The sequence below is a fragment of the Cryptotermes secundus genome, unplaced genomic scaffold (genome assembly GCF_002891405.2).
Source record: "Cryptotermes secundus unplaced genomic scaffold, Csec_1.0 scaffold900, whole genome shotgun sequence".
Taxonomy (NCBI): Eukaryota; Metazoa; Arthropoda; class Insecta; order Blattodea; family Kalotermitidae; genus Cryptotermes; species Cryptotermes secundus.
Window position 1 is genome coordinate 304,227 of NW_019741305.1, and position 22,621 is coordinate 326,847.

At 43.3% G+C, this 22,621-nt stretch overlaps 1 protein-coding gene across 1 annotated transcript in view; it reads left to right on the forward strand.

Moving 5' to 3' along the window:
* The first annotated feature begins 12,283 nt into the window (after window positions 1-12,283).
* LOC111872717 (scavenger receptor class B member 1) overlaps window positions 12,284-22,621 on the forward strand; it is a 340,109-nt gene continuing 329,771 nt past the window's right edge. Inside the window, exon 1 of the mRNA XM_023866868.2 lies at window positions 12,284-12,374. Within this exon, the coding sequence (XP_023722636.1) occupies window positions 12,293-12,374 (82 nt within the window). The 5' untranslated portion in view covers window positions 12,284-12,292. The remainder of the gene's footprint in view (window positions 12,375-22,621) is intronic.

The window sequence follows — 22,621 nt, forward strand, 5'->3', positions numbered from 1 at the left end:
TTTGGTCTAGACACTGACGTAGAGAGAAGTACGCAGACCCGAAAAGCATGGCGAACTGGTCATTTGGAAATGTGGCAAAGTTCAACAGGGCATGCAATGCAGTAGTTCGACGTACATCGGAAAGCACCTGAAGATGGCACTTTAGTGCCGAAACATGTAGTGCAAGAGAGAAGATTAAGGTGAATAAATGTATGCACTGTAAGACGGTCAGAATACATTATGGACATAAATCTGTGCAACAGGACGCTAAAATATAACAAAGTTCAATTACCTGGAATTCGTTATAACAAAATTGAAATTAATTTTAAATAGCAATTGAAGTCACATTAAATTCGCCGAATGCTCGCTACCATTCGGATCAGAATCCTTTATCTTCCGGTCTTCTGCTTTAAGGAACATGGACATAAAGTACGTATAGAAAGACACAATTTTCATCAGCTGGACGTGGCTGTATAACTTGGCCTCTCACCGGGAGGGATGGACACAGGTGGGCGGTGCTTGGGAGCGGGGTGCTGAGGGGAATGCTTGGAGCAGGAGGGAGGAAGTGACCGGACGATGGAGAAATTGGATAATGAGAAATTTCATAATTGTACTCTTCACTAATACAACTGTAGTGATGATAGCAAGGAGGATGAGAAGGGCGAAGCATGTAGCACATATGGGAGAGATCAGAAATTGGTGCATAATTTTAGTCGGAAAACATAGATGGGCCGGACACGGTAGCCGAGCGGTCTAAGGCATGTACTGTCTTCGCTCGCTTGGAATCCGGGATCGTGGGTTCGAATCCCACTCAGGGCATGGATGTTTAATTTGTGTGTGTGCGTTTTTCTGTGTTTGTGTACAAGTAGAGGCCATGCGACGAGCTGATCACCCGCCCAAAGGGTTCTACCGAATGTGTAAAATCTAGAAAAACCGAAGTGAACGGAGTTCATGGAGGTAGGCCTAGGCCCACTGGGGGTGTAGTGTCAAGGAAAAAGAAAAAAAAATAGATGGACAAGAGCAATTGGGAGACCTAAGCCAAGAAATGGAAATAATATTAAAACTGACCGCAAATGAATGGAATGTTAAAGCATGGATTGGATTCATCTAGCGAAGGGTTGGGACCAGTGACCTCGACCCTGGGGTGAACCAAGACTCTTATTTAAGGGGTTCAGGGCTGTTCCCTAGGGGATGAAGCGGAGAGGGGCATGAAAATGACAATTCACCTCCAACTAACGTCAATTAAGAATACCTGGAGCTATACTTCCACCCTCCTTATTCGTCACAAACCTGTGGAACTCTTTATTTTGTTTACCTTTAAAAGTCTACAATATGATGGCTATTTGGAGACAATGTTTAGTCTCCCTTCCCCGCAACTTCCTTGCAGAGGATCCACTGTTTCCAAATGCTGTAAGTACGCAAGAATGACGTCAGTTGATTTCAGGCGCAAGGAACCCCCATTCACGGCGACTAGTACTCTGACCCCTACTGACACGCGCGTTCCTTCCGGCACGTAGCGCATAGTGATAAGGCGGGACACTACCGGGGAACATCTCGAGACAAACGGGTCAATCGGACGCCCACAGACTGACTCATCACAGCGTGTCCTCTCAAGGTCAGTCCCCGAGGAGCCACCGACTTCTGGTTTGTTTACAATCATTCACGGCGGTAAGAGGAGAGATACATACGCTGGCTGTGTAGAAAACAAAAGAAAGAAAAAACGACCACGGTAACGCTGTCTCTGCGAATAATTACACAACATATGATGGAGTGGAGGTATAGATCCACACATTCTTAACCTAAATTCAGACGATTTGTCAGCTTCACGCTCTCGGCACTATGTCCCCAAAGTTAAAGCCCCCGGCACCATGACGTTGGATGCTGGAAGGATTCCAGAATTTTTCTACAAGCTGAAAAAGAAGAAATAAATATCTTGTCCCTGCATGGAGTCGAATCCCGATCTTCTTGTGCTACAGCCAGTCGCCTAATCCATTACACTGACTGAGCTACCTCATGTTGCCTTTGTTTTACTCAACTTGAAGCATAACAGCCCGCCTAGGGATGAATCCATCGGTTTCTTTTTACTTTTATGAAGTAGACCCTCAGGCTTGTTCGTACGGGCTGCTATGCTACGCTACGCGGTTTGCCAGTCACGTTCACCTAAACTGCGATCAGCCTCAGTGGGTGTGAGAAATCTGTCACGGGAAGATCTGCATTTAGTTATTGAGCGAGTGCTCTGCATTAAATGCATGATTTTGAAAGGAGATCCATATTTAAAGAATTCCATCGTCTATTTCACGAGCTTACAGAACAACTAGAAAAATTTTACTATTACTTTCGGATGTTCTCAGAAATCATATTTATTTTGTTAGATTTGATGTTCTCACAGCAGTTGTTGTGAAGAGCAGTAACTTAAGGAATACTGTACAACGCTTTGTAGTTCGTCTGAAGTCAAGAGACGTTTCGGAGGAATGTTTTGCCTCCAGTCTTCGGGGTTGAAATTGAGAAAAGAAACTATGATACAGAGTCTTGCATGAGCACACAGCTTGCAGATATAACCCTTAAGATAAGTATTTTTGCCCGTACCAGGTCAGGTAATGTGGGATTTATGGTGGACAAAGTGGAGCTGGGGCAGATTTTCTCCGAGTATTTCGGTTTCCCTTGCCACTCTTCATTCCACTAATTTCTCCACAATCACCATTGTCTATCACCTGGGGCTGGTAGAATAGATTGGTAGTGGCCGCAGTACCAAGTGGACTCAGTTGATGAATGGTTTATTGAATACTCACAACCCGTAACTACGAATAATTATAATACTCTCAAGATTATTGTAGCTATGAGTAAAAGCGAGAAGTAAAGGTATCCCTGTAACAGGCCCCGGAGGCCTATAGGGTTGTGAGATGTTTAGGCTCTCACATTTTCTAGACAATCGGGTGGCAGTGAGGTTGTCAGCCTTTTACACCGGCCGCCCTTTACTCCCAGAACTATACCTGGTACTCATTTCTGTTAGAGGCTGAGTAAACCCCAGGGCCTTAGTGCGACCGGAAGGATTAGGTAAATTTAAGAAATCCACCTCATCGGGATTCGATACCGCGACCTTCCGGCTTGTAGCAAAGTGCCTCAACCAACTACGCTCCCGCGTACCCCCGTAGTTATAAGTACAATACGTGAAATAACGTCTTCAACACTTTAACTATTCTATCATCCAGCCTTAATCTTCAGTCCTCTGGTAGGCTCTCCCTCGAACTCTATATCTGGATTCTGCATCTCGGCCTCAGCTTGATTCATGCGGACCGGAGATAAACACCCGGTACAGTAGTTCATTCCCCTGATGTTTGCCGTAGCCATGAGAACCTGTTTCAACTTGCCGTTGTAACGGAAACTTAATGTTTACTTAGTCATTGCTTATCAACAAACTCTTCCAGCTGGTACTCCCGGAAACGTGTTTCAACAAGCCGTTTCCTATAAATGGCCGCCTTTTCTGACTGCACTATTCATATTTTCAGTCGTCATGTCGCAATACATATGTTGGCAAGTTCTCTGACATCATTTTTAGAAGCAAGAGGACAATTAAAATGAGGGCAAAGTAATGCCTTCTACTCGTCCGGTCCACTTTACGTAAAGCATTTTCATTAACGTAACTCACAGTCACAATAAACTTTGCTGATTACATAATATTGGAATTATGACATTCTGGCGAATGTCTCGTCATTCGCGGTCTAACATTACAGCAGCCCGCCTTCCATCTGCTCTCTGTCGACATCGTAACCTTTCAGACGGCACGTAGCCCCTATGTTTTGTTTCCAAAAATAATCATGTGATAGTCTAATTACATCGACCTCTGTGTCATGGCGCCCTCTTGGGTCGATACACAGAAAACCAATTAGCCGTCTCATCACCCACTGACTAGCCATATAGACTCACACGACACAGAGGCTACGTGCGTAAAGTCATCTTGTCATCAGCTGGTAGCAAAGCTGGAAATAATTATGTCTGACACACTAATATTAATTGGGGATGAGCTGCTACCGGTTATAACATGTCGGACATGGCGTGGCCTACTCTGGCAGACACAAAACATAAAACAATAAATATACAAACACTACCGATGGTGGCAGCATAGTTATCGAAACATATGCACAGGAGCGTTCTCAGTTTCCTTGAAATCTTCGCCAAGTATGATTAGAATGATCAAGACAAGGATGATACGAAGCGCAGGGCACGTAGCATGAATGGAGAACAGAAATGCATATGGGATGTTGGTGAGAAAGCCAAACGGAAAGCTACCACTAGGCAGACCAGGACGTAGGCGGGTGGATAATAATAAAATGGATCTTAGGTAAAGGTATCCTTGCAACAGGCCGTGAAGGACCATAGGGTTGTGAGGTGTCGAGGCTCCCATATTTTCTCTAGACAGTTGGCTCACAGATGGCAGTAAGGTTGTCAGCATTACGCGCCGGCCTCCCTTTACTCCCCCAGGAAAGTTCATGATACTCATTTCAGTTAGAGACTGAGTCGACCTCGGGTCATATTGAGGCTAGTAGGATTAGGTAAATTGACAAAAATCCACCTCATTGGGACTAGAACCCCCTACCTTCCGGTTTGTAGCATCATGTCTCAACCAACTACGCTACCACGTGCCCCCAAAATGAATCTTATAGAGATACGATGGGGTGGTAGGGACTGGATGTATCTGGCTCAGGATAAGGACAAGTTCAGGGCTCTTGTGAACACGGTAATGAACCTTCGCGTTCCATAAATGTTTGGGGACTTCTTGAGTAGCTGCACAATTGATGGCTTCTCAAGAAGGGCTCAGCTCCATGAAGTCAGTTAATTTAAAAATCAGTGAATTAATTAAATAATTTTCCTAAGCTTACCGCCATCTATGAGCCGATTGTCTAGATAATGTGGGACCCTCAACGTCTCACAACCCTATGGGCCTTCACGGCCTGTTACAGGGATAGCTTTACTTTACTTTTTACCTTCTGAATATTTTTCCCTTGGTATTCTGGGAACTGGAGCATCCGAGTATTGACGTACTGAGCATGCGTGGTACGACAGGTATATAGTACAATTTGGAAAGTTCTTGTTGCGAACTACACGCCTTACCAGTTGAGAAGTTATTACCTGACACTGCCACTCAGTGCTGGGAAAAATGAAATATGCCGAACTGTGTATGTTTCACTAATGGATACGCTACGACTGATGGCACGCACCAGTACCGGTAGGGAATAGAGACTGGTAGAATATCATAGGGGGACGCACAATGGACCAACAGTTGGTCTAAGTGCATGGAGAAACCCACCCTCTTCAATACAATACAATACAATACCATCAAATGTCCTAAGAAGTTTGGCTCCGTGTTCTGCGACTTATTTTACAAGCTGCAACAGTTGCGAATTACAAGTTGATAACTATAGAAGCTGGGGGCACAACGACAAACAAGAGTGACGATGGACTTTCTAGTTTTTTGTCAGCTAGAAATCTGGTACACCTATCTTTTTCTCTTCACCTATCAGAGGTGAGGCATACCTTTTGAGAATATAATAATGAGGCCATATCCCTGAAGATAATTAACTGCCGAGCAATTTTAATTCGCAAGAGTTTTATTTTCAGAGATATAACACCATATAATCCCTTGAATGTCAACCGACATTTCGGAGGAACAGGTTCGAAGAATAAGCCAAGCAGAAAAACATCTCAGCTTGCCACCTGCTTTAACGAGGCGTTCATACTTGGATTAATCTTTGCCCTAAAGACGGAGTTGGCATGTTCCTCCGAAACGTCAGTTGACTTTCAACGGACTACGCGACGTTATAGGATTTGGTATAGCGACTGACTACGGGCTGGACGACAGAATGCGTTGTAGTTCAAATCCTGGTAGGATCAAGAACTTTCTCCGCGTTCTCCACACCTTTCCTGGGGTCAACACAGACTCCTTTCCGATGGATACCGGCGGCTCCTTCCCCGGGGTGAAGCGGCTGGGGTGTGAAGCTAACCATTCACCTCCAGCTAGTGCCGTGGGCAAGGGAACATGGCTCTGTACATCCATTCTCCCAAATGTTTTCATGGCGTGATGCTTCACTGGTTAAGCATAGGGACAACTCCTAATTTTATGTGGCATTATATCTCAGAAGGCAGAACTCTTCATAACAGCCGCTGCGAGAACCTCAAGTCTTGCAATTTTTTTTAATTCCCTTAGTGAGGCGTGGAGTCCAATCGGGTCTATTCGACACGGCGGCCACTGATTGGCCTATTGTAGCCTGCCCCGGGTGATTATGATGATGGAGAATTTGGTGAAATGAAGGTTGGCAGGAGAAACAGAAGTACTCGGAGAAAACCCGCCCCGGCGCCTCTTTGTCCACCACAAATCCCACTTGACCACACCCGGGATCGAACCCGGGCTGCCGCGGTGGAAAGCCAGCGACTAACCACTTGAGCTATGGCGTGGCCTCTATTAACAATACTTCAATAATAGTCCCTTATCTGAAGGGCAGCAACTGATATTTGTGACTGATGAATTCAAGTATGTTTCAAGTGGAAAATGATCTTCATGCAGACGAATGTCTGGGACATTTCATAACGTTTTACACTTAAATACTTGAATATAATTAAAATAACCATAAAATTTACGAAGCATTACAATGTGTTAGCCATTTCCTCACATAACATCTTAGTTATGTCATTTTGTGTTATGTTTGTCCGATACTGAGAACGGAAAATTGTCCTGTCCGTTTTCGCTCCTACTTGCCCATTCGTGACACGAGAATGCCAAATCTATTTAATTGTCTTCATTTTAGCTGCAGATTTAGCCGTTACGTGCTTGTTTCAATATCTCAACTGGCTCATATTACCGGAACAGCTAAATTTGTTGCTATAATGCTTATTTTTTTTTTCCTGTTGAGATTTACTCCAAGAGTCAGACTACTTTACAGCGTGACAAAGATTTGTTTTTGTGTACTGGATTTTATGAAGGGCGATCCACCATGAATGTTATACAGGTGCACATAGCCATCGATGTTTACGCTCCTCTAGACACAGACACTGACTCACGCAATCAGGCTAGTGACACCTCTATCGGCATTTCCGAGAACTTGCAATATATTGCGAAGAGGACGTTACGTTACTTTCTCTCCCACGAAATACAGTATGCGCCAAAACTTTCAGTACTGAAATGAAAAGATGTCCTGTTGTCTGTTCATGTGAAGGCCCTTGTACGACAGAACCTTCTCAAATCCTGAAGAAATGGTCCGATCACCATGTCCCTGTAGCGTTCTTGGGTGACGGTAAGAGCATTGCCTTCCTCATCCTCAATGAAATAGGGGCCTAATATACCGTGTGCTGAGACGGCACACCATAGCGTCACACGTGTACTGTGTAGCGGTTTCTGGACGATAACATCTGGCCGCTCAAAACCAAGGAAGCGAGTTGTCTGGCGACCACTTCCGTATGAGCGGAAATAATACTCAACTATGAATACTTTTTCCTCCGTCGAGAGACCCTTTTCCAACAACTGCACAACACAACTTTCTTTTCACTACTGGGAACACGTGCGGCTGGAGCTATGCCCCGTCGACAAACACACATGCGCGTTCCAGATGCGCGAGTTCCAGTACTGTATTTTTGGCGCATACTGTATATACGAGTGCTAAACTTGGTTTCTGACGTTAAGGGAGGAACATAGACTGAGGGTGCTTGAGAACAGGGGCACAATGCACAACGAGGGGCTTCATAACTCGTACACTTCGCCAAGTAAAATTAGAATGATCAGGTCAAGGAGGATGTGATGTACAAGGCATGTAGCACGAATGGGGGGAAGACTAATGCATATATGATACTGGTGGAAAGCCAGAAGGAAAAAACCATTAGGAAGACCAAGACGTAGGTGGGTGAATACTGTTAAAATGGATCTTAGAGAGATAGGATGGCGTGGTGTGGACTGGATCGATCTGGCTCAGGATAATGACCTGTTGGAGGTCTCTTGTGAACTTGATAATGAACCATCGGGTTCCATAAAATGCTGGGAAGTTCTTGAGTAGCTCTGCAATTGACGGCTTATCAAAAAGGGCTCAGCTTAGTGAAGTTAGTTATGTACTTATTTCAAGAGGGAGACTCAGGAGCTGGTATGAGCCGATAAAGGAAGCTGGAAAATAGGAAAAATTTATTACCATATGTATCTGTACACGTTAGTAACAACGGGGCCACATGTTACCAACGGAACTATGAGTAATACGCGATGCTCTTTATCTCTTACTGGAGTCTATTTACAGCAGTGGGTGAACCGATGATCCGATAAACATAAACTAGAATGGGGAGGGGGTTCAATGAACTCTGTCGAATGAAATGCTCCAGAGAGAAGCTGTATTAGCCTTAAAATGGAGAAGAGATGCGATAGGCAAACAGTACTTGTACCTGAATATGCTGGCCGTATTGTTTACATTGATGGCTTCATTCATTACTGACTTAAAACTTTAAACTGCAAATCTTTATAAGCTTCCAAGTTTAAAACTCATGTATTCTGCTCACACAGTATATTTATGTGATTTTGTATGGTTTTCCCAATACAGAGACATTATTTCCTTAAACGGGAATTAAAAGATTGTTTTTGTAATAGAGATTCGCCTCTGTGAGGTGGGAACTTAATTTTAGAATAATCTATAGAAGAAGAGCGTATATGAAGGAGAAAACCATCCTGGTTATTCACAATTACTAGAGTGCGCATTTATTTCTGTCAGTTGAAGGTCATTTCATAACCTTCCAATACCGATCTGTAGCGACAGCCCCTCGCTACCTCGCTAAAGGCAGAATATCGGCGAGGACAGTGATCGGCAGGGTCAGTGGATAATGACCTTGACCAGTCAAGAGAAATGTCCTCAACTCGAGCACATAGAATTAATCAAAACTCACTTATAACAAGTTAACTTCATGGAGTCAAAGCCAGTTGAATCATTCTTAAGAGTTGGGATAACGCAGTCGGAATTGCGACTGATTATGGGCTGGAGTTCGAGTCCCGGTAGGGGCAAGAATTTTCTCTTTTCCATCTCCTCCAGACTGGTTCTGGGGCCCACCGAGCCTCCTATCCAATGGTAATCTGGTGCTCTTTCCCGGGCCAAAGCTGACCACTCACCTCCAACTATTACCGAGGTGAAGAAAACGTGGATCTACACATCCACACCCCCATACGCCTTAATGACGTAGTTTTGAGCTCAGATCAGATCATGTGGGATTTGTGGTTAACAAAATGACACTGGGGCAGGTTTCTCAGAGTATTCATCATTATCTATAACCCGGGGGTGGTACAATAGGCACATTAGTGGCTGACGTACCAAGTGGACTGAGTCTCGCTTCATCCCAAGAAATAAAAAGAAACCGAATCCTTCTTGAGAAACTGATAGTTGCTCAACACCACAGGCTGCTAGAGGGAACAACACACAAGCAATCTGCATATTATACACGTAGATAGTAGACGTAGCAAAACGAGGGGCTAACAAACAGAGAAACAAGCTGCAGAAACGAACCTTCTGGAATAATCACATACGCCAGGCAAGTGGCCGGCGCCCCTTACCAGATGGAATAGGATTCTACGAAAGATTTTAATAGAAAAATTTTAATTAATTTTAATTAATTATTTATGTTATTTTAAGTGGACTGCAACGAGTAATTTTAGCACGCATCCTAGCAGTGTAAGAGTTCGGACGCATTGAAACACCTGAGGATGGCCGTCTTTGGCCGAAACATGTCGTGTTGGTGTTGAATGGTGAACACTTTAATGATTGTTGCAGTATTGACGGAGTTAATACATAGACGTTTAATTAAAGATGTACAACAGGATGCTGAAATACATAATTAAAATGGCTCTTAGATAGGATGAGGTGGTGTGGACTGGATTGATCTGTCTCAGGATAAAGAACCAGTGGAGGACTTTTGTGAGCACAGTAATAAATCTTCGTATTCATTTGTAATTATTCTGAGATAAGTGGTTTATAATATCTCGTCCTTTTCTTTTTCCTTTTGGAGCATAGGGCATCCGCGAAAAGCTGTGTTTCACTTCAGTTTCTTAATTCTAGGACAGCCGGTAGGGCTTCTTGGATGGAATATCAACCCGTCGCAAGGGTGCTATTTATACAGGGCAACACAAACACAGAATAAAAACAAAACATGCATGCCTTGAGTGGGATTCGAACCAACGATCTCAGCGTGTGGGCGGGCGAAGACAATTCATACCTTAGACCGCTCGGCCACTTTTATCGGCGGCTTTTAATATATGGTATAAAATGTTAATTTAGCGTGCTGTCTTACGCAATTCTTTCTGAATTGCATTTTTATAGGTTTCATCCGTAACCTTCATGATTTCTATACCGTAATCAATCGTGGAATATTTTTTTTGTAGACATATTCATCGTAATTGAGTGAAATACACATTAACTGGAAAGCGTTTGCTAAAGTGCTAAAGGGGATGTAGCTAGTAAAACCCATTTCATTACGACACGACACGTACGTTGCATGGGACAGGCACGCAGCGGGCTTCGGCGGGAAATGTGAAGACTAGCGTGCGTTCGGTTCCTTTACCGGCCTTCATTTCGTGGGTGTTCAGAGTTCCAGGTTACGATTGTATTGTCCCTTCTGCTACTCTCTGGAGGCATGTGGTAGCGTAGTTGGGTGAAGCACTATGCTACAAGACGGAAGGTCGCGTGTTCTATTCAAATGAAATGAAGTCATTGGATATTTTAATTGCCCTAATCCTTCCAGTCGCACTATGGCCTTGGGGTCGACTCAGCCTCCAATAGAAATGAGTATCTGGAATCTTCCTGGAGGGAGTAAAAATACGGCCTGCGCATAAAGCTGACAAACTCACCGCCATCTGTGAGCTGATCGTCTAGAAAATGTGGAAGCCTCGATGTCTCACAACGCAGTGGGCCTCCATGGCCTTTTACAGGGACAGCTTTACTCTTTTACCTCCTGCTATTCTCTAATTTAGAGCCAAAATGGCGCAGTAGGTACAGAGACTGGCTACTGGCTGGACGGCCGAGTCCTTAGAGGGGAAATATTTTTCTCCTTTCCACATCGCCCACACCGGTTCTGTGGTCCACCCAGTCTTTATCCAATGGGAGGAGCGGGCTCTTTCGCCAGAGTGAGCTGACAGCTCACCTCCAACTAGTGCCTAGGTCAAGAATACGCAGGTCTATACATCCACCCCCTCATACGTCTTCATGATATAGTGGTTAAATATTTACCACAGGAACAACTTTGCATTACTCTGTAACTATTCTATTCTCTTCTGTCATTGCTCTACAGTCCTTCGTTGGGCCTTTGCCACTTTTTCAGTTTCTTGTTCTATACAGAGTCGGTGGGACTCCTTGGACGGGGGTCGATTCGTCACAAGACCTCTGCCTACACACAGAACATCACAAACACAGAATAATTGCACACAGATATCCATGCTTCAAGTGGGAATCGAACCCACGATCCTAACATTCTAGCTGGAAAAGACAGTTCATGCCTTAGACCTCGAGGCCACTGTGATCGGAATTCTGTATCTACAGTCGTTTATGTTTTTGTTCCCTTCTCTTCTACTTCGTCTGATACCGCCTGGATTGCTCTCCCATTCACTGTGACCCCAGAGGGAAGCAAATTATACCGTGGATATTCTTCACCACTATTGGCTTGCTCAGGACCTCGGTCCCAACCTTACCCTTATCAGTACTATTCTCTTCACGTTCCATGAGACGGAGGTAGAGGGTTCATTCGAAACGTCGGCAGCTCTCTATGAGACTACATGGCTTCATATCGAGCGGTAATTCTCTAGGCCTCCTGTTTGGTTGGTTTTCGTCTAGAATCTGCCGGAGCACTGGGTATCCTAATTTGTGTTTTCTGTGGGTTTTTACAGTCTCTCCGAACAAATGACGAGACAGTAGCCTGAATATTCTAAGATCGCTTTCTTCCAAACTATTTCCCATTCTGACATTTACTTTGAAGTTCCGTGTTGTAGACACTGAAGGTTTCTTTAAGCACCCAACGAAACCTGTATGTCTTCACATGCCATTGGGCCTAATGTTTAGAGGTGAAATTATTTCCAAGAGCCGTGGAGGCCAGGGTGCACCTCAACGTCCATTTGTTCCGTCACTGGCTGAAATGGTACAAAAGTGCAAGCGCCGATTGGTTCCAAGGATCAGAAGGGCTGACGGGCTATCAGATAGCGGGTCAGGCTCCAGATAACAGCCCCATTTTTTGTCCCCCACTCTGCGAGGGTCCGCACATTGCTCAGTACTCGGTTCAGTGACTCTCTGTCAGTGTGTCAGTGCTGTTGCATGGCATGAGAGCCTGTGTTTCGAATTGTTCAGTTTCGAGACCCTCACAAATCCTCGACATGAGGGCCTTTCGCTCCAGTGTACATGGTAAGTGAATCACCAACGTCCGTACGTCAGAGAGACTCATGTTCATTTTGTTTCCGAATCTCTGAAGTCCACAGCGCAATGGAACCAACTCCAATGATCGCTGACCGTAATTATCACCTTAATACATCAGCATTCTTAGTTTCTAAATGGTTCTGACGATGGTGTGTAACACTCAGAATGACTGGATTTTTGGACTTTGTCCATCGTTCGATATTCCAGAAACTAGAAAACTTAGTGTTCGGAAACTGGAGCTGTTGGCGTCCTCAGGTGAGGGGAGGAGATATCTGCTCTGTTGGGTCCCTTAGAAGGAGCTAAACTCAGTCATTAGTGCGATAAAAAAAATGTTGTTATGTACTTAATCTATTAAGTGCTACAATATAAAGGAGTATGGTGGAATGTATGTACAGATCCACGTTTTTTTGACCTTGGCACTAGCTGGTAAATGGTAAACTTCAAGCCCCAGACGCTTTACCCCCCGGGGAAAATACCCGATACCAATCCGATAGGCAGCTGGGTGAGCCCCAGAACCGGTCTGAGAAAATTGTCGACCCTATCGGGACTGGAACTGCGACTCCTCTGTCGTCCAGCGCATAAACAGTCGCTATACCGACTGAACTATCCCAGCTGCTATTCTAGTGAGATGCTCATTGAAAATTCAAAAAGAAAAATTGACGATTCCCATGCGGTTTCCACAACCAACTGTTTCATTAATTCACTCTTACATCTTATTGTCCTATAGGGACACTCAAATTAGGGTTTCGTTAAATATATCCGCTATGAGCTTGAGAAGTTCTGGAAAGAGTTTCATAAAACAGATTTAATGGTGATAGTGTAGAAGTAGCATTCCTCATCGAAGGTCGACATTATCACTGACTGATGATAGCCTAATACCGTACCCATCACATGGTCCATATTTCTGCCATGAACTTATCCTATCGTAACTAACTGAGGATAGGTTTTCATATGGGTTCTGTGGAAACGACATAATGACACGTGACAGTAACTGCAAGAAACACTGCCCAATTCAGACTGCAATACATAGATCAGTCTGCCTGTCCACTGCAATTTTAGAAAGAATTTCTGTTTTTCATGATGGTTAAAAGGCAATTGTAGAGTTGCCTCTGTGCTTAATTAATTGCGGGAAATGGAGAGTATCTCTACAGAGGTGAGTAGTCAGTTCCACGCTCCGGTCGCTTTACTCCCGTGGAGAGACTCCACCTTACCACTTGGAAAGGGTTCGAACTGGGCTCCAGGACCCTGTGGAATGCTCTTCAACATATCTGGGACCTTCAGAGCACGTATCATCACCATGGTTACTATGTAAGAAAGTCAATAACTTATTGACATGAGGGGCCCAATGATTTTATTATTGAGGAACTATTTGAAAAGAAACCGACTTAGTCTGAAATCCATGTATATGACAGCATAATTAAAGATGTCCCGGTGTTGTTTCTCAAAATATGAAAATTATTTCTCTTTACCATTCCTTCCATGACCCACTCTTTGAGAGAAAAAGAATGAAAAAGCCTAAAAAAGAAAGAAAAAATATAAGTGCAAAGATATTAGACATAGTTTAATATATGACCAACTTCACCTTTGAGCTTTCTGTAATTACTTGAATAACTATCGTCCCAGTGTAACAAATTTAGCGCAAAAGATTAAAATAGATGTACAGCGTTGCATATGATACAGGAGCACATAACAAGGGGAAAATGATCCCTTTGCTGTAGTTGTAATATATTGTCACAGATTTGAGTGTGACTATAGACGGGATTTAGATTGGTAGTAAGATTTATTGAACATTTTGACACACAACTCGTGACTACATTTTACAAATCGCTATCACACACAGACTAGTGTTCTCAGCCACGTTGCTTCACTGCTTTGCTTGGCAACGGCGTCCAACAGTAGACGTTCCTCTGCTCCCGGGTTCAATTCCTCGCAGTCTGGCGGCCATCTCTCACCAAACTCCTACTCTTCTAACTGCCGTATCAAGAGTCTCCCCTACTTCATAATCAAAGCTACGTTACGACGGACAGTCAGTCGTCCAGTCTGTCTTGGTGTCAAGAACCCATTATGGACTCAGGAGAAAATTTTCGTTACCTTCAAACAGTTGCAGGTTTATTGATATGGGACATCCTCTCTTACGAGAGGAAGGGTCTGTCTTTTATAAATGCTGGTGGCCCTCGCCAGCTACTCATTCTAGGGTCCGAGTCCCGTGGGACTCATGACGATATTTTACGGTCTCAGATTCGAGTCTCCACCAACCTGGAGGGCCAGTTCTCCGAATTTATATCCCCCAGGAACAGGGTGACCCGGTTATATCCCGAATCACTGAGTTATCTTTTCGTCGCCTCCTACGACTCGGGCTCTCATGCTGCTCCTTTTTACATAGCTTTGGCACGGGCCACACAGAAAACACCGCTTCAACATTTAATCGATTGTTGCGTATTACATAGCCGTTACATAGCAATAGCTGTTTATCTGACTCCACACTTCTTGCATTGAACAAATATGTGACATTATGATAAAACGCATGTGACATTCAATACATTCGACATCATACAAACCCATCCTCAAGACTGCATTAACAATCCTCTGTACAATGGACACAGTGGTGCAGCACGCAAGCACCAGGACAACCAAGTTTGAGATTTACCGCTCGCCTATATAAACTCCTTAAAGCCCAGTGGTCACTACTCGTACCATCTACTTCCACATACGAGAACTCTGCAATCTACCCATAAAGTGTATCTGTGTGTTACATATGGTTCTCACAATAAACAGCGATTATTTCTCTAAACAACATTAACCGGTTGGGCTTTGTAGCGGAGACGTAATGTGTTTCCTGAGAGGTACGAACCGAATCTATATACATATTAATTACAAGAAATTCAGTCTTTAAAGTCATAATGAGACTTATTTTAGGTAAAAAAATCTTGCCTTTGGCCCCAGATGGGGCTTAACACCAAGACTGACTGGCCGACTGACCATCGATTGTAATGTGACTTTAACTTTGAGCCACAGCAGTGCTACAGACAGTCTGTGTGTGCAGATGAGAGGACCGCTTAATGAGTGAATGACCACTCTGTAGAAGGGAAGTGACCAGTAGTAGTCAGACCCCTCCTTTCGGCGAAGACGAGGCTCAATTTCGAAACACGTAGAAGTTTTTAAAGGAAATATCGTCATGGATCCCGACGGGACTCGAAACTAGGAAATGTTATGCTCGCGAGAGCCGGCAGCAATTTAATCGATCGATCAGTTTTTCATTGCTTCGAAAAGTCGTACGACAAATGCTAAAACAAATTTCCCATGTCATATTTACAGATATTTTTAACAAACAGAATAATAAACACATAAAAAACACAGAACGCAGAAAGGCGAAGCTACGTCCAGCAATAGTGCTTTGGTGCTGTGTGCAAACAACACTTTATGAGCTATACTTTTACTCTACGGGTCATTCCATGCGAAGTCATCCAGAGAGGTCGCTCACCATTTTCAAAAAAATTCATATTTTGTACACTTATTTCTACATATTTTCACACATCAAAAATAGTTTTAGAAAAATTGTAATCCGCTCGGTTCTCCCGGTACAGCCGTTTTTATAATGCGAAAAAACGCGTTTTCGGCTCAAATGGAGGTTTGCGTTATCTTCTGTACCTCGATAACTGTTGAAGCTGGAGACTCCGTTGAAATACCAATTTGTTTCTCATGATATGAACTAGAAATCATATCATATAAGGTTCTACTTAACTCACGTCCTCTAGGCGTAATTAAGCTTGAAACTTACCTATCGATTTTGGGAAAAACGCTATTTTTGACCTTCAGAAACCAATGGGAAGGGGAAAGTATCAGATCTGTGGTTTCTACCCTTTGTTGTTTCCTACATGAGGAATATAATTACGTAGTTTTGAATTCCGTACCTATTTTCCAAAATTATCCAGGAGCTTCCAGACTTTGCTCTGGGCCCAAAATCGGTCGTTTTTAACACCTCACATCTCCGATGGGGAAACTCCGAAAATTTTGAAACTCATAGCAAATAATGCTCTATTCCAGAGTAACATGGAGTTAATTGGCCGCGCCATAGCTCAAGCGGTTAGTCCCTGGCTTCCCACCGCGGCGACCCGGGTTCGATCCCTGGTCTGGTCACGTGGGATTTGTGGTGGACAAAGTGGCGCTGGGGCAGGTTTTCTCCGAGTACTTCGGTTTCCCCTGCCAATCTTCATTCCACCAATTGTTCCACATTACCCTCACCTATCATCTGGGGCTGCTACAATAGGCCAGAAGTTGCCGCAGTACAAGGGACTTAGTCCCACCCCACTAGCAATAAAAGAAACGCAGTATATTCAACTAATAGCGACGTTCTTATAATGCTAAAAAACGCGTTTTCGCCTGAAATGGAGGTTTGCGTTATCTCCCATATCTCGATAACTAGTGAAGCTAGAGACTCCAATAAGAAACCAATTTGTTCCTCATGATATGGACTATAAACCATATCATTACAAGGTTTCATTCACCTCACTTCCTCTAGGTCTAATTAAGCTCGGAACTTATCTATTTTGGGAAAAACGCTATTTTTCACCTTCAAAAACCAGTGAGAGGGGGAAAGTATCAGATCCGTGGTTTCTACACTTTGTTGTTTCCTAAATGGGGACTATAGTCACGTAGGTTGAACCCCGTACCTAGTTTCCAGAAGTTTCCAGGAGTTTTCAAACTTTGCTCTGGGCCCAAAATCGTCCATATTTACATCTCATGTTTCCGGTGGAGAAGCTCCGAAGAATTTGAAATTCATTGCAAATAATGCTATATTCTATAGTAACTTGCAGTTAAAATTACAACTTTGATATTCAACTAATAGCGAAGTTGTGGGCACTTTGATTTTTACCCCCCCCCCAAAAAAAATCAATACCTCAACAATTGGCTTACCTGCATCCAATGGTATTAGTTCTTTGTGTACTCCGTTGAAAATTGTCCAGTTTGTTTGAAAGCACGCGTAGTTCAGTAAGTGTCCACTATCACGATGTCTTCGAAATCATCGGACTTGCATCTTTTATGTTTTATCCATAACGGCGTTTTTCTCTTGTATGGGGTACAGTTTTGCACTTTTGGAACCTGCTTTTTAGAATGATTTAATTTCTTGCAACTTCCTCTTTTGGCACAAAAAATATCCCTGGGATATTTTCTGTGCAGAATATTTACAGTTCTAGCGAGCACATGATTTGATTAAAATGAGTTCTATGAAGACTGGCTTTCCCTGCTTGCCTCTACGTGGTGTTGCCAATACCGTCACAGGCATTTTTCCTTTGCGAGGTGGCAAAGAAGTTCCATTCTGCTTCAAGTCCGAAGTCTTTATAGTGTTGACATAAATTGGAAAGGTTCTTTTTGTTTTTATATTGGCTTCCAGCGCCTTCACTGAACTAAGTAACTTTCCTGACTGAAAGCACATTTTCTTTTATATCGGCGATAAGAAATTTTTGGAACACATAAACTGTGGCTCTATCGTGCTTTACATGATCACTGATTATACACAAGCTTCGGTAGTAATACACAAAATGGTGACGTGTAGCCTGTTGATTTACCCAGTGGAAACTTTGAATCTCCTCTTGAACGAGAAACAAACAATTTTCTGAAAAATCTGTAAAATTGAAAGTGCTCACAACTTCGCTATTAGTTGAATATGAAAGTTGTAATTTTAATTCCATGTTACTCTGGAATTGAGCATTATTTGCGCTGAGTTTCAAATTTTTCGGAGTTTCCCCACCGGAGATGTGAGATGTTAAAAACGACCGATTTTGGGCCCAGAGCAAAGTTTGGTACCTCCTGGAAAATTTTGGAAAATAGGTACGGAGTTCACAACTACGTAATTATATTCCTCATGTAGAAATCACAGATCTGATACTTCCCCCTCCCATTGGTTTCTGAAGGTCAAAAATAGCGTTTTTCCCAAAATCGATAGGTAAGTTTCAAGCTTAATTACGCCTAGAGGACGTGAGTTAAGTAGAACCTTATAGTGATATGATTTCTAGTTCATATCATCAGAAACAAATTGGTTTTTCAACGGAGTCTCCAGCTTCAACAGTTATCGAGGTACAGAAGATAACGCAAACCTCCATTTGAGCCGAAAACGCGTTTTTTCGCATTATAAAAACGGCTGTGCCGGGAGAACCGGACGGATTACAATTTTTCTAAAACTATTTTTGATGTGTGAAAATATGTAGAAATAAGTGTACAAAATATGAATTTCTTTAAAAATGATGAGCGACATCTCCGGATGACGTCACATGGAAAAGACCCATAAACAGTTTTAAGAAGTTTTATGACATAATTTGAACCAAATCCAAAGCAAGAGTGAAGTTAATTTCATTTTACTGTAATTTCTCTGAGGATGGCATCAAGATGTATGTGTATGTATGTGTATGTGTGTGTATATATACACACACATACACACACAAGGTGTCCCAGGAGGAATGGACAAAACTTCGGGAGGGTGTTCCTTATGTTAAAGAATGCCGATATAACCCAAAACACCTATGTCCAAAGTTGAACGGTTACGGAGATAATGGCCAGAGAAGTGTGAAACTTTGACCGGTGTTACACACTTGTTGATTACAAAATAGATATTAAAACTGGCAGGAATATGTGGATTCTGTAATGTTAATAATGTACGTAACATCAAACTAACTTGTGAGTGACATGAAGCCATAAAATTGAAGTACAAAATACTCGCTCGCCATGTCATAATTGTCCTTAGGGTTTCCAAGCACTATACATGACACATGACTGGCAAGCGCTGACGTAACATGGCTGACTGCGCATAGTGGTATAAACAGACTACATAACTGTATTAAACGTACATTCACGGAAAATCTCTTTTGGAATTTCGTTTCCATTAGCTCATGTGGATTATTATGGGACCACGTATGCACATTTCGTAAATTATTTACACCGTCCAGGGTAAAAGACGCCTCATCACTGAATAAAATGACGCTTAACAGTTCGGGATGAGCTTTTATCCAGTGGCACAAATCCATACGCTGTGCATGGTCGCCTGGTTCCAGATGTTGTACCCTTTGATCATGGTAAGGATACAACTCTTCATCATGTAAAGTTCGCCACACCTGCATACGTGATACGCCGATGCGAGAGGCCATTCTACGAGTGGACAGACACGGACTTCTCTGAACCATCTCAAGAATGTTCTCTCGTGTGTTTATCATTCGTACATCCTCCCTTTCAGACTGCACAGAAAAACTCGGAAGTGAACCAGTATCACGCAATGTCTGGTGAATTCGCGTAAATACACTTCGAGATGGAATCCTTCGATCGGGAAAACACCTTTGGTACTCTTCAACAGCAGCACGTGCATTGCCACCGCAAATTCCATACACAAATTGCATATCACAATATTCAACGTGTGAAAACACAAAAGGCTTTTCAGCAACTCCGCACAACTACACGTAATTTACCAACGATTCACGACGCTGCCGCAACGTACTCTGTAGGCTCTGTAGGTAGCATATGAGCCACATGAGCTTACGGCTAGTGTGAATCACCGCACTCAAGGACAAACATAGATAAGGCGTCTCAGCTGACAGGTACAGTGCGTGGACCCGCCAGAAGACCACACTTTTCTCGGGCCATTATATCCGTAACCGTTCAACTTTGGACACAGTTGTTTTGGGTTATATCGACATACTTTAACATAAGGAACACCCTCCCGAAGTTTGGTCCATTCCTCCTGGGACACCCTGTATATATCAGATTTTATCTATTATATTAAATTTTTGGGGGTACGCGATAGCATAATTGGATGAGGCAGTATGCTACAAGCCGAAATGTTGTGGGTTCGATTCCCAATGAAGTCATCGGATTTTTCAATTGACGAAATCCTTCCAGCCTCAATGTGGCCCTGGGATCGACTCAGCCTCTTAAGAGAAATGAGTACCAGGGATCTTCCTGGGGGTAAAGGGCTGCCAGCGCATAAGGTTGACAACCACACCGCCATCTGTGAGCCGAATGCCTAGAAAATGTGGAAGCCCTCACGGCCTGTTACAGGAATAGCTTTACCTTTTTTTATTAAATTTGTTACACTGGATTGCGTGTTATTCTCATAACACTCCCAAGTAATTTTTCAGATACGACTGACTTTAACTACGTTGCCTTGTAAACGAAATCAACTGTTTTTTTAATTCGCTTGTTGGGGGGTGGAGTCCAATTGGGTCTACTCGGCACGGCGGCCACTGATTGGCCTATTGTGACCTTCCCCGGGTGGAATGAAGATTGGCAGGGGAAAGCGAAGTACTTGGAGAAAACCCGCCCCAGCGCCACTTTGTTCACCACAAATCCCACTTGACCAGACAAGGGATCGAACCCGGTTCGCCGCGGTGGGAAGCCAGCAACTAACCTCTTGAGCTATGGCGCGGCCAAATCAACTGTCACTCGGTAAATCATTATTGGACGCTGGTTACACAAGCTCTGACCTGCAGAGACGCCTAAACATCTGGTTGCCTTGTGCGGGCACTGCTCTTCTTTTGAAAGTGCAGCTAATGCAGTTCTATTTGGGTCGACGTCCTTCACTTGTACTTAATGGAAAACATTAGGGTTCTTCTCGAGAAAATCGTGAGTTTGTTTTGTCTGGGCTATTTGAAAGGCACTTATTTTTGCAGCTAGAATGTTGATATAAATCGCTTAATTACCAATGGTGGATAAAGCGAGAGGACATATTCGTGTTGAGAGAGAGAGATGGAATTCGAAGAATCACTTTCTGTTATTTCAGAGGGGATTCAAACCACCATGCTCGTCAAAATATAGAAATAGATGATTTTATCATAACAATAATTTTTCATGTGACTTGTACGTTGCACATGATAAGAGAAAAATGTACCCAAGGAGAAAAGCGTAAATAAACAACAAAGAAAGCTGCAATTGTATATTTGTGTGGGTGGATACTATTAAGGCCGGAACGGAGTACAATACATTCCCAGCCCTTCCGTTTATATTCAGTACTTCGGAGTCAGAGTTACTTTACGACTGACGGTTTACCGCAAATCAGTTCCTACAATACTGAAACAGACGGACTGTTTCCTTCGAGGTCCGTGCCTAGATGTTATAAGCAGGACAAGTTAGTAACGAGTTAGTGGAGTGGAATGAGTTGGTTGGTGAATGAGAGTCAGTTAGATAACCAATTGGGTTCAGTTGTTATGAGCTGTTGCTGTGAGAACCCAGAGGAAGGGTAACGTCAGGCATTGAAAGCCGTCACCAAGCAACGGCTAATGAATACTATTTCATTCATTCATTCATCAATGGCACTACAGCCTTTTGTTGGGCCCTGACCTCTTCTTCAGTTTTCTAATATTGTTTAAACAGACGGTAGAACTCCTTGGACGATTGATCAGCCCGTCGCAAGGCCTCTACCTGCACACATCATCATCATCAGTAATCTGTCAAGACGACAGGTCCACAGTCTCTTTCAAAACAATTCCTCCACTTAATGCGATCTAGAGCTTTCTCCTTCAAATGACAGTATCCTCTTCTGTCCCCAAGGTCATCCAGCATCTTCTTACGTCTTCTTCCTCGTCTTCTTGTCACTTCTATCCGCCCATCTATCTTTCCTTCGATAGCTTCTTTTAGAAGGCAGTTTCTGCGTAAAACATGACCAATCCAATTAGCCTCCCGTTTTCTTATTTCATGTAGGATATTCCTCTGCTCACTGACTCTAATTAACACTTCTTCATTACTCACATAATCGGTCCAACTGATCTTCTCCATTCTTCTCCAACACCACATTTCGAAACTTTCCAGATGTTTCTGATCTACTGCCCTAAGTACCTGCACACAGGACAACACAAACACAGAATAAACGCACCATACAGACATCCCTGCCTTTGAGCGGGATTCGAAACCACGATCCCAGGTATCGAGCGAGCGAAGACAGTTCATGCCTCAGACACCGCGGCAACTGTGATCGGCATTGAAGACTGTAGCAGACCGGAAAGGCCTAGCTTGTCCTACTGTGATTTGTGAATAGTGTAAAACAGTGATAGTTGCTGGATGTTGAAGTGCCCAATAACTCCGATTTCTAGCCGTATCCCCTCTATAGTCACTCATACACGTGACAGTATTAATGTCAGGCATATATCCTTCTTTTCAATTACGATCTTTCACCCAAATACCGGGCGGAAGGCTGTTAGCTGGGTTCTCCAACACCCTGGCCGCGCTCAAGATGCGAACCCTACAATATCACGTCA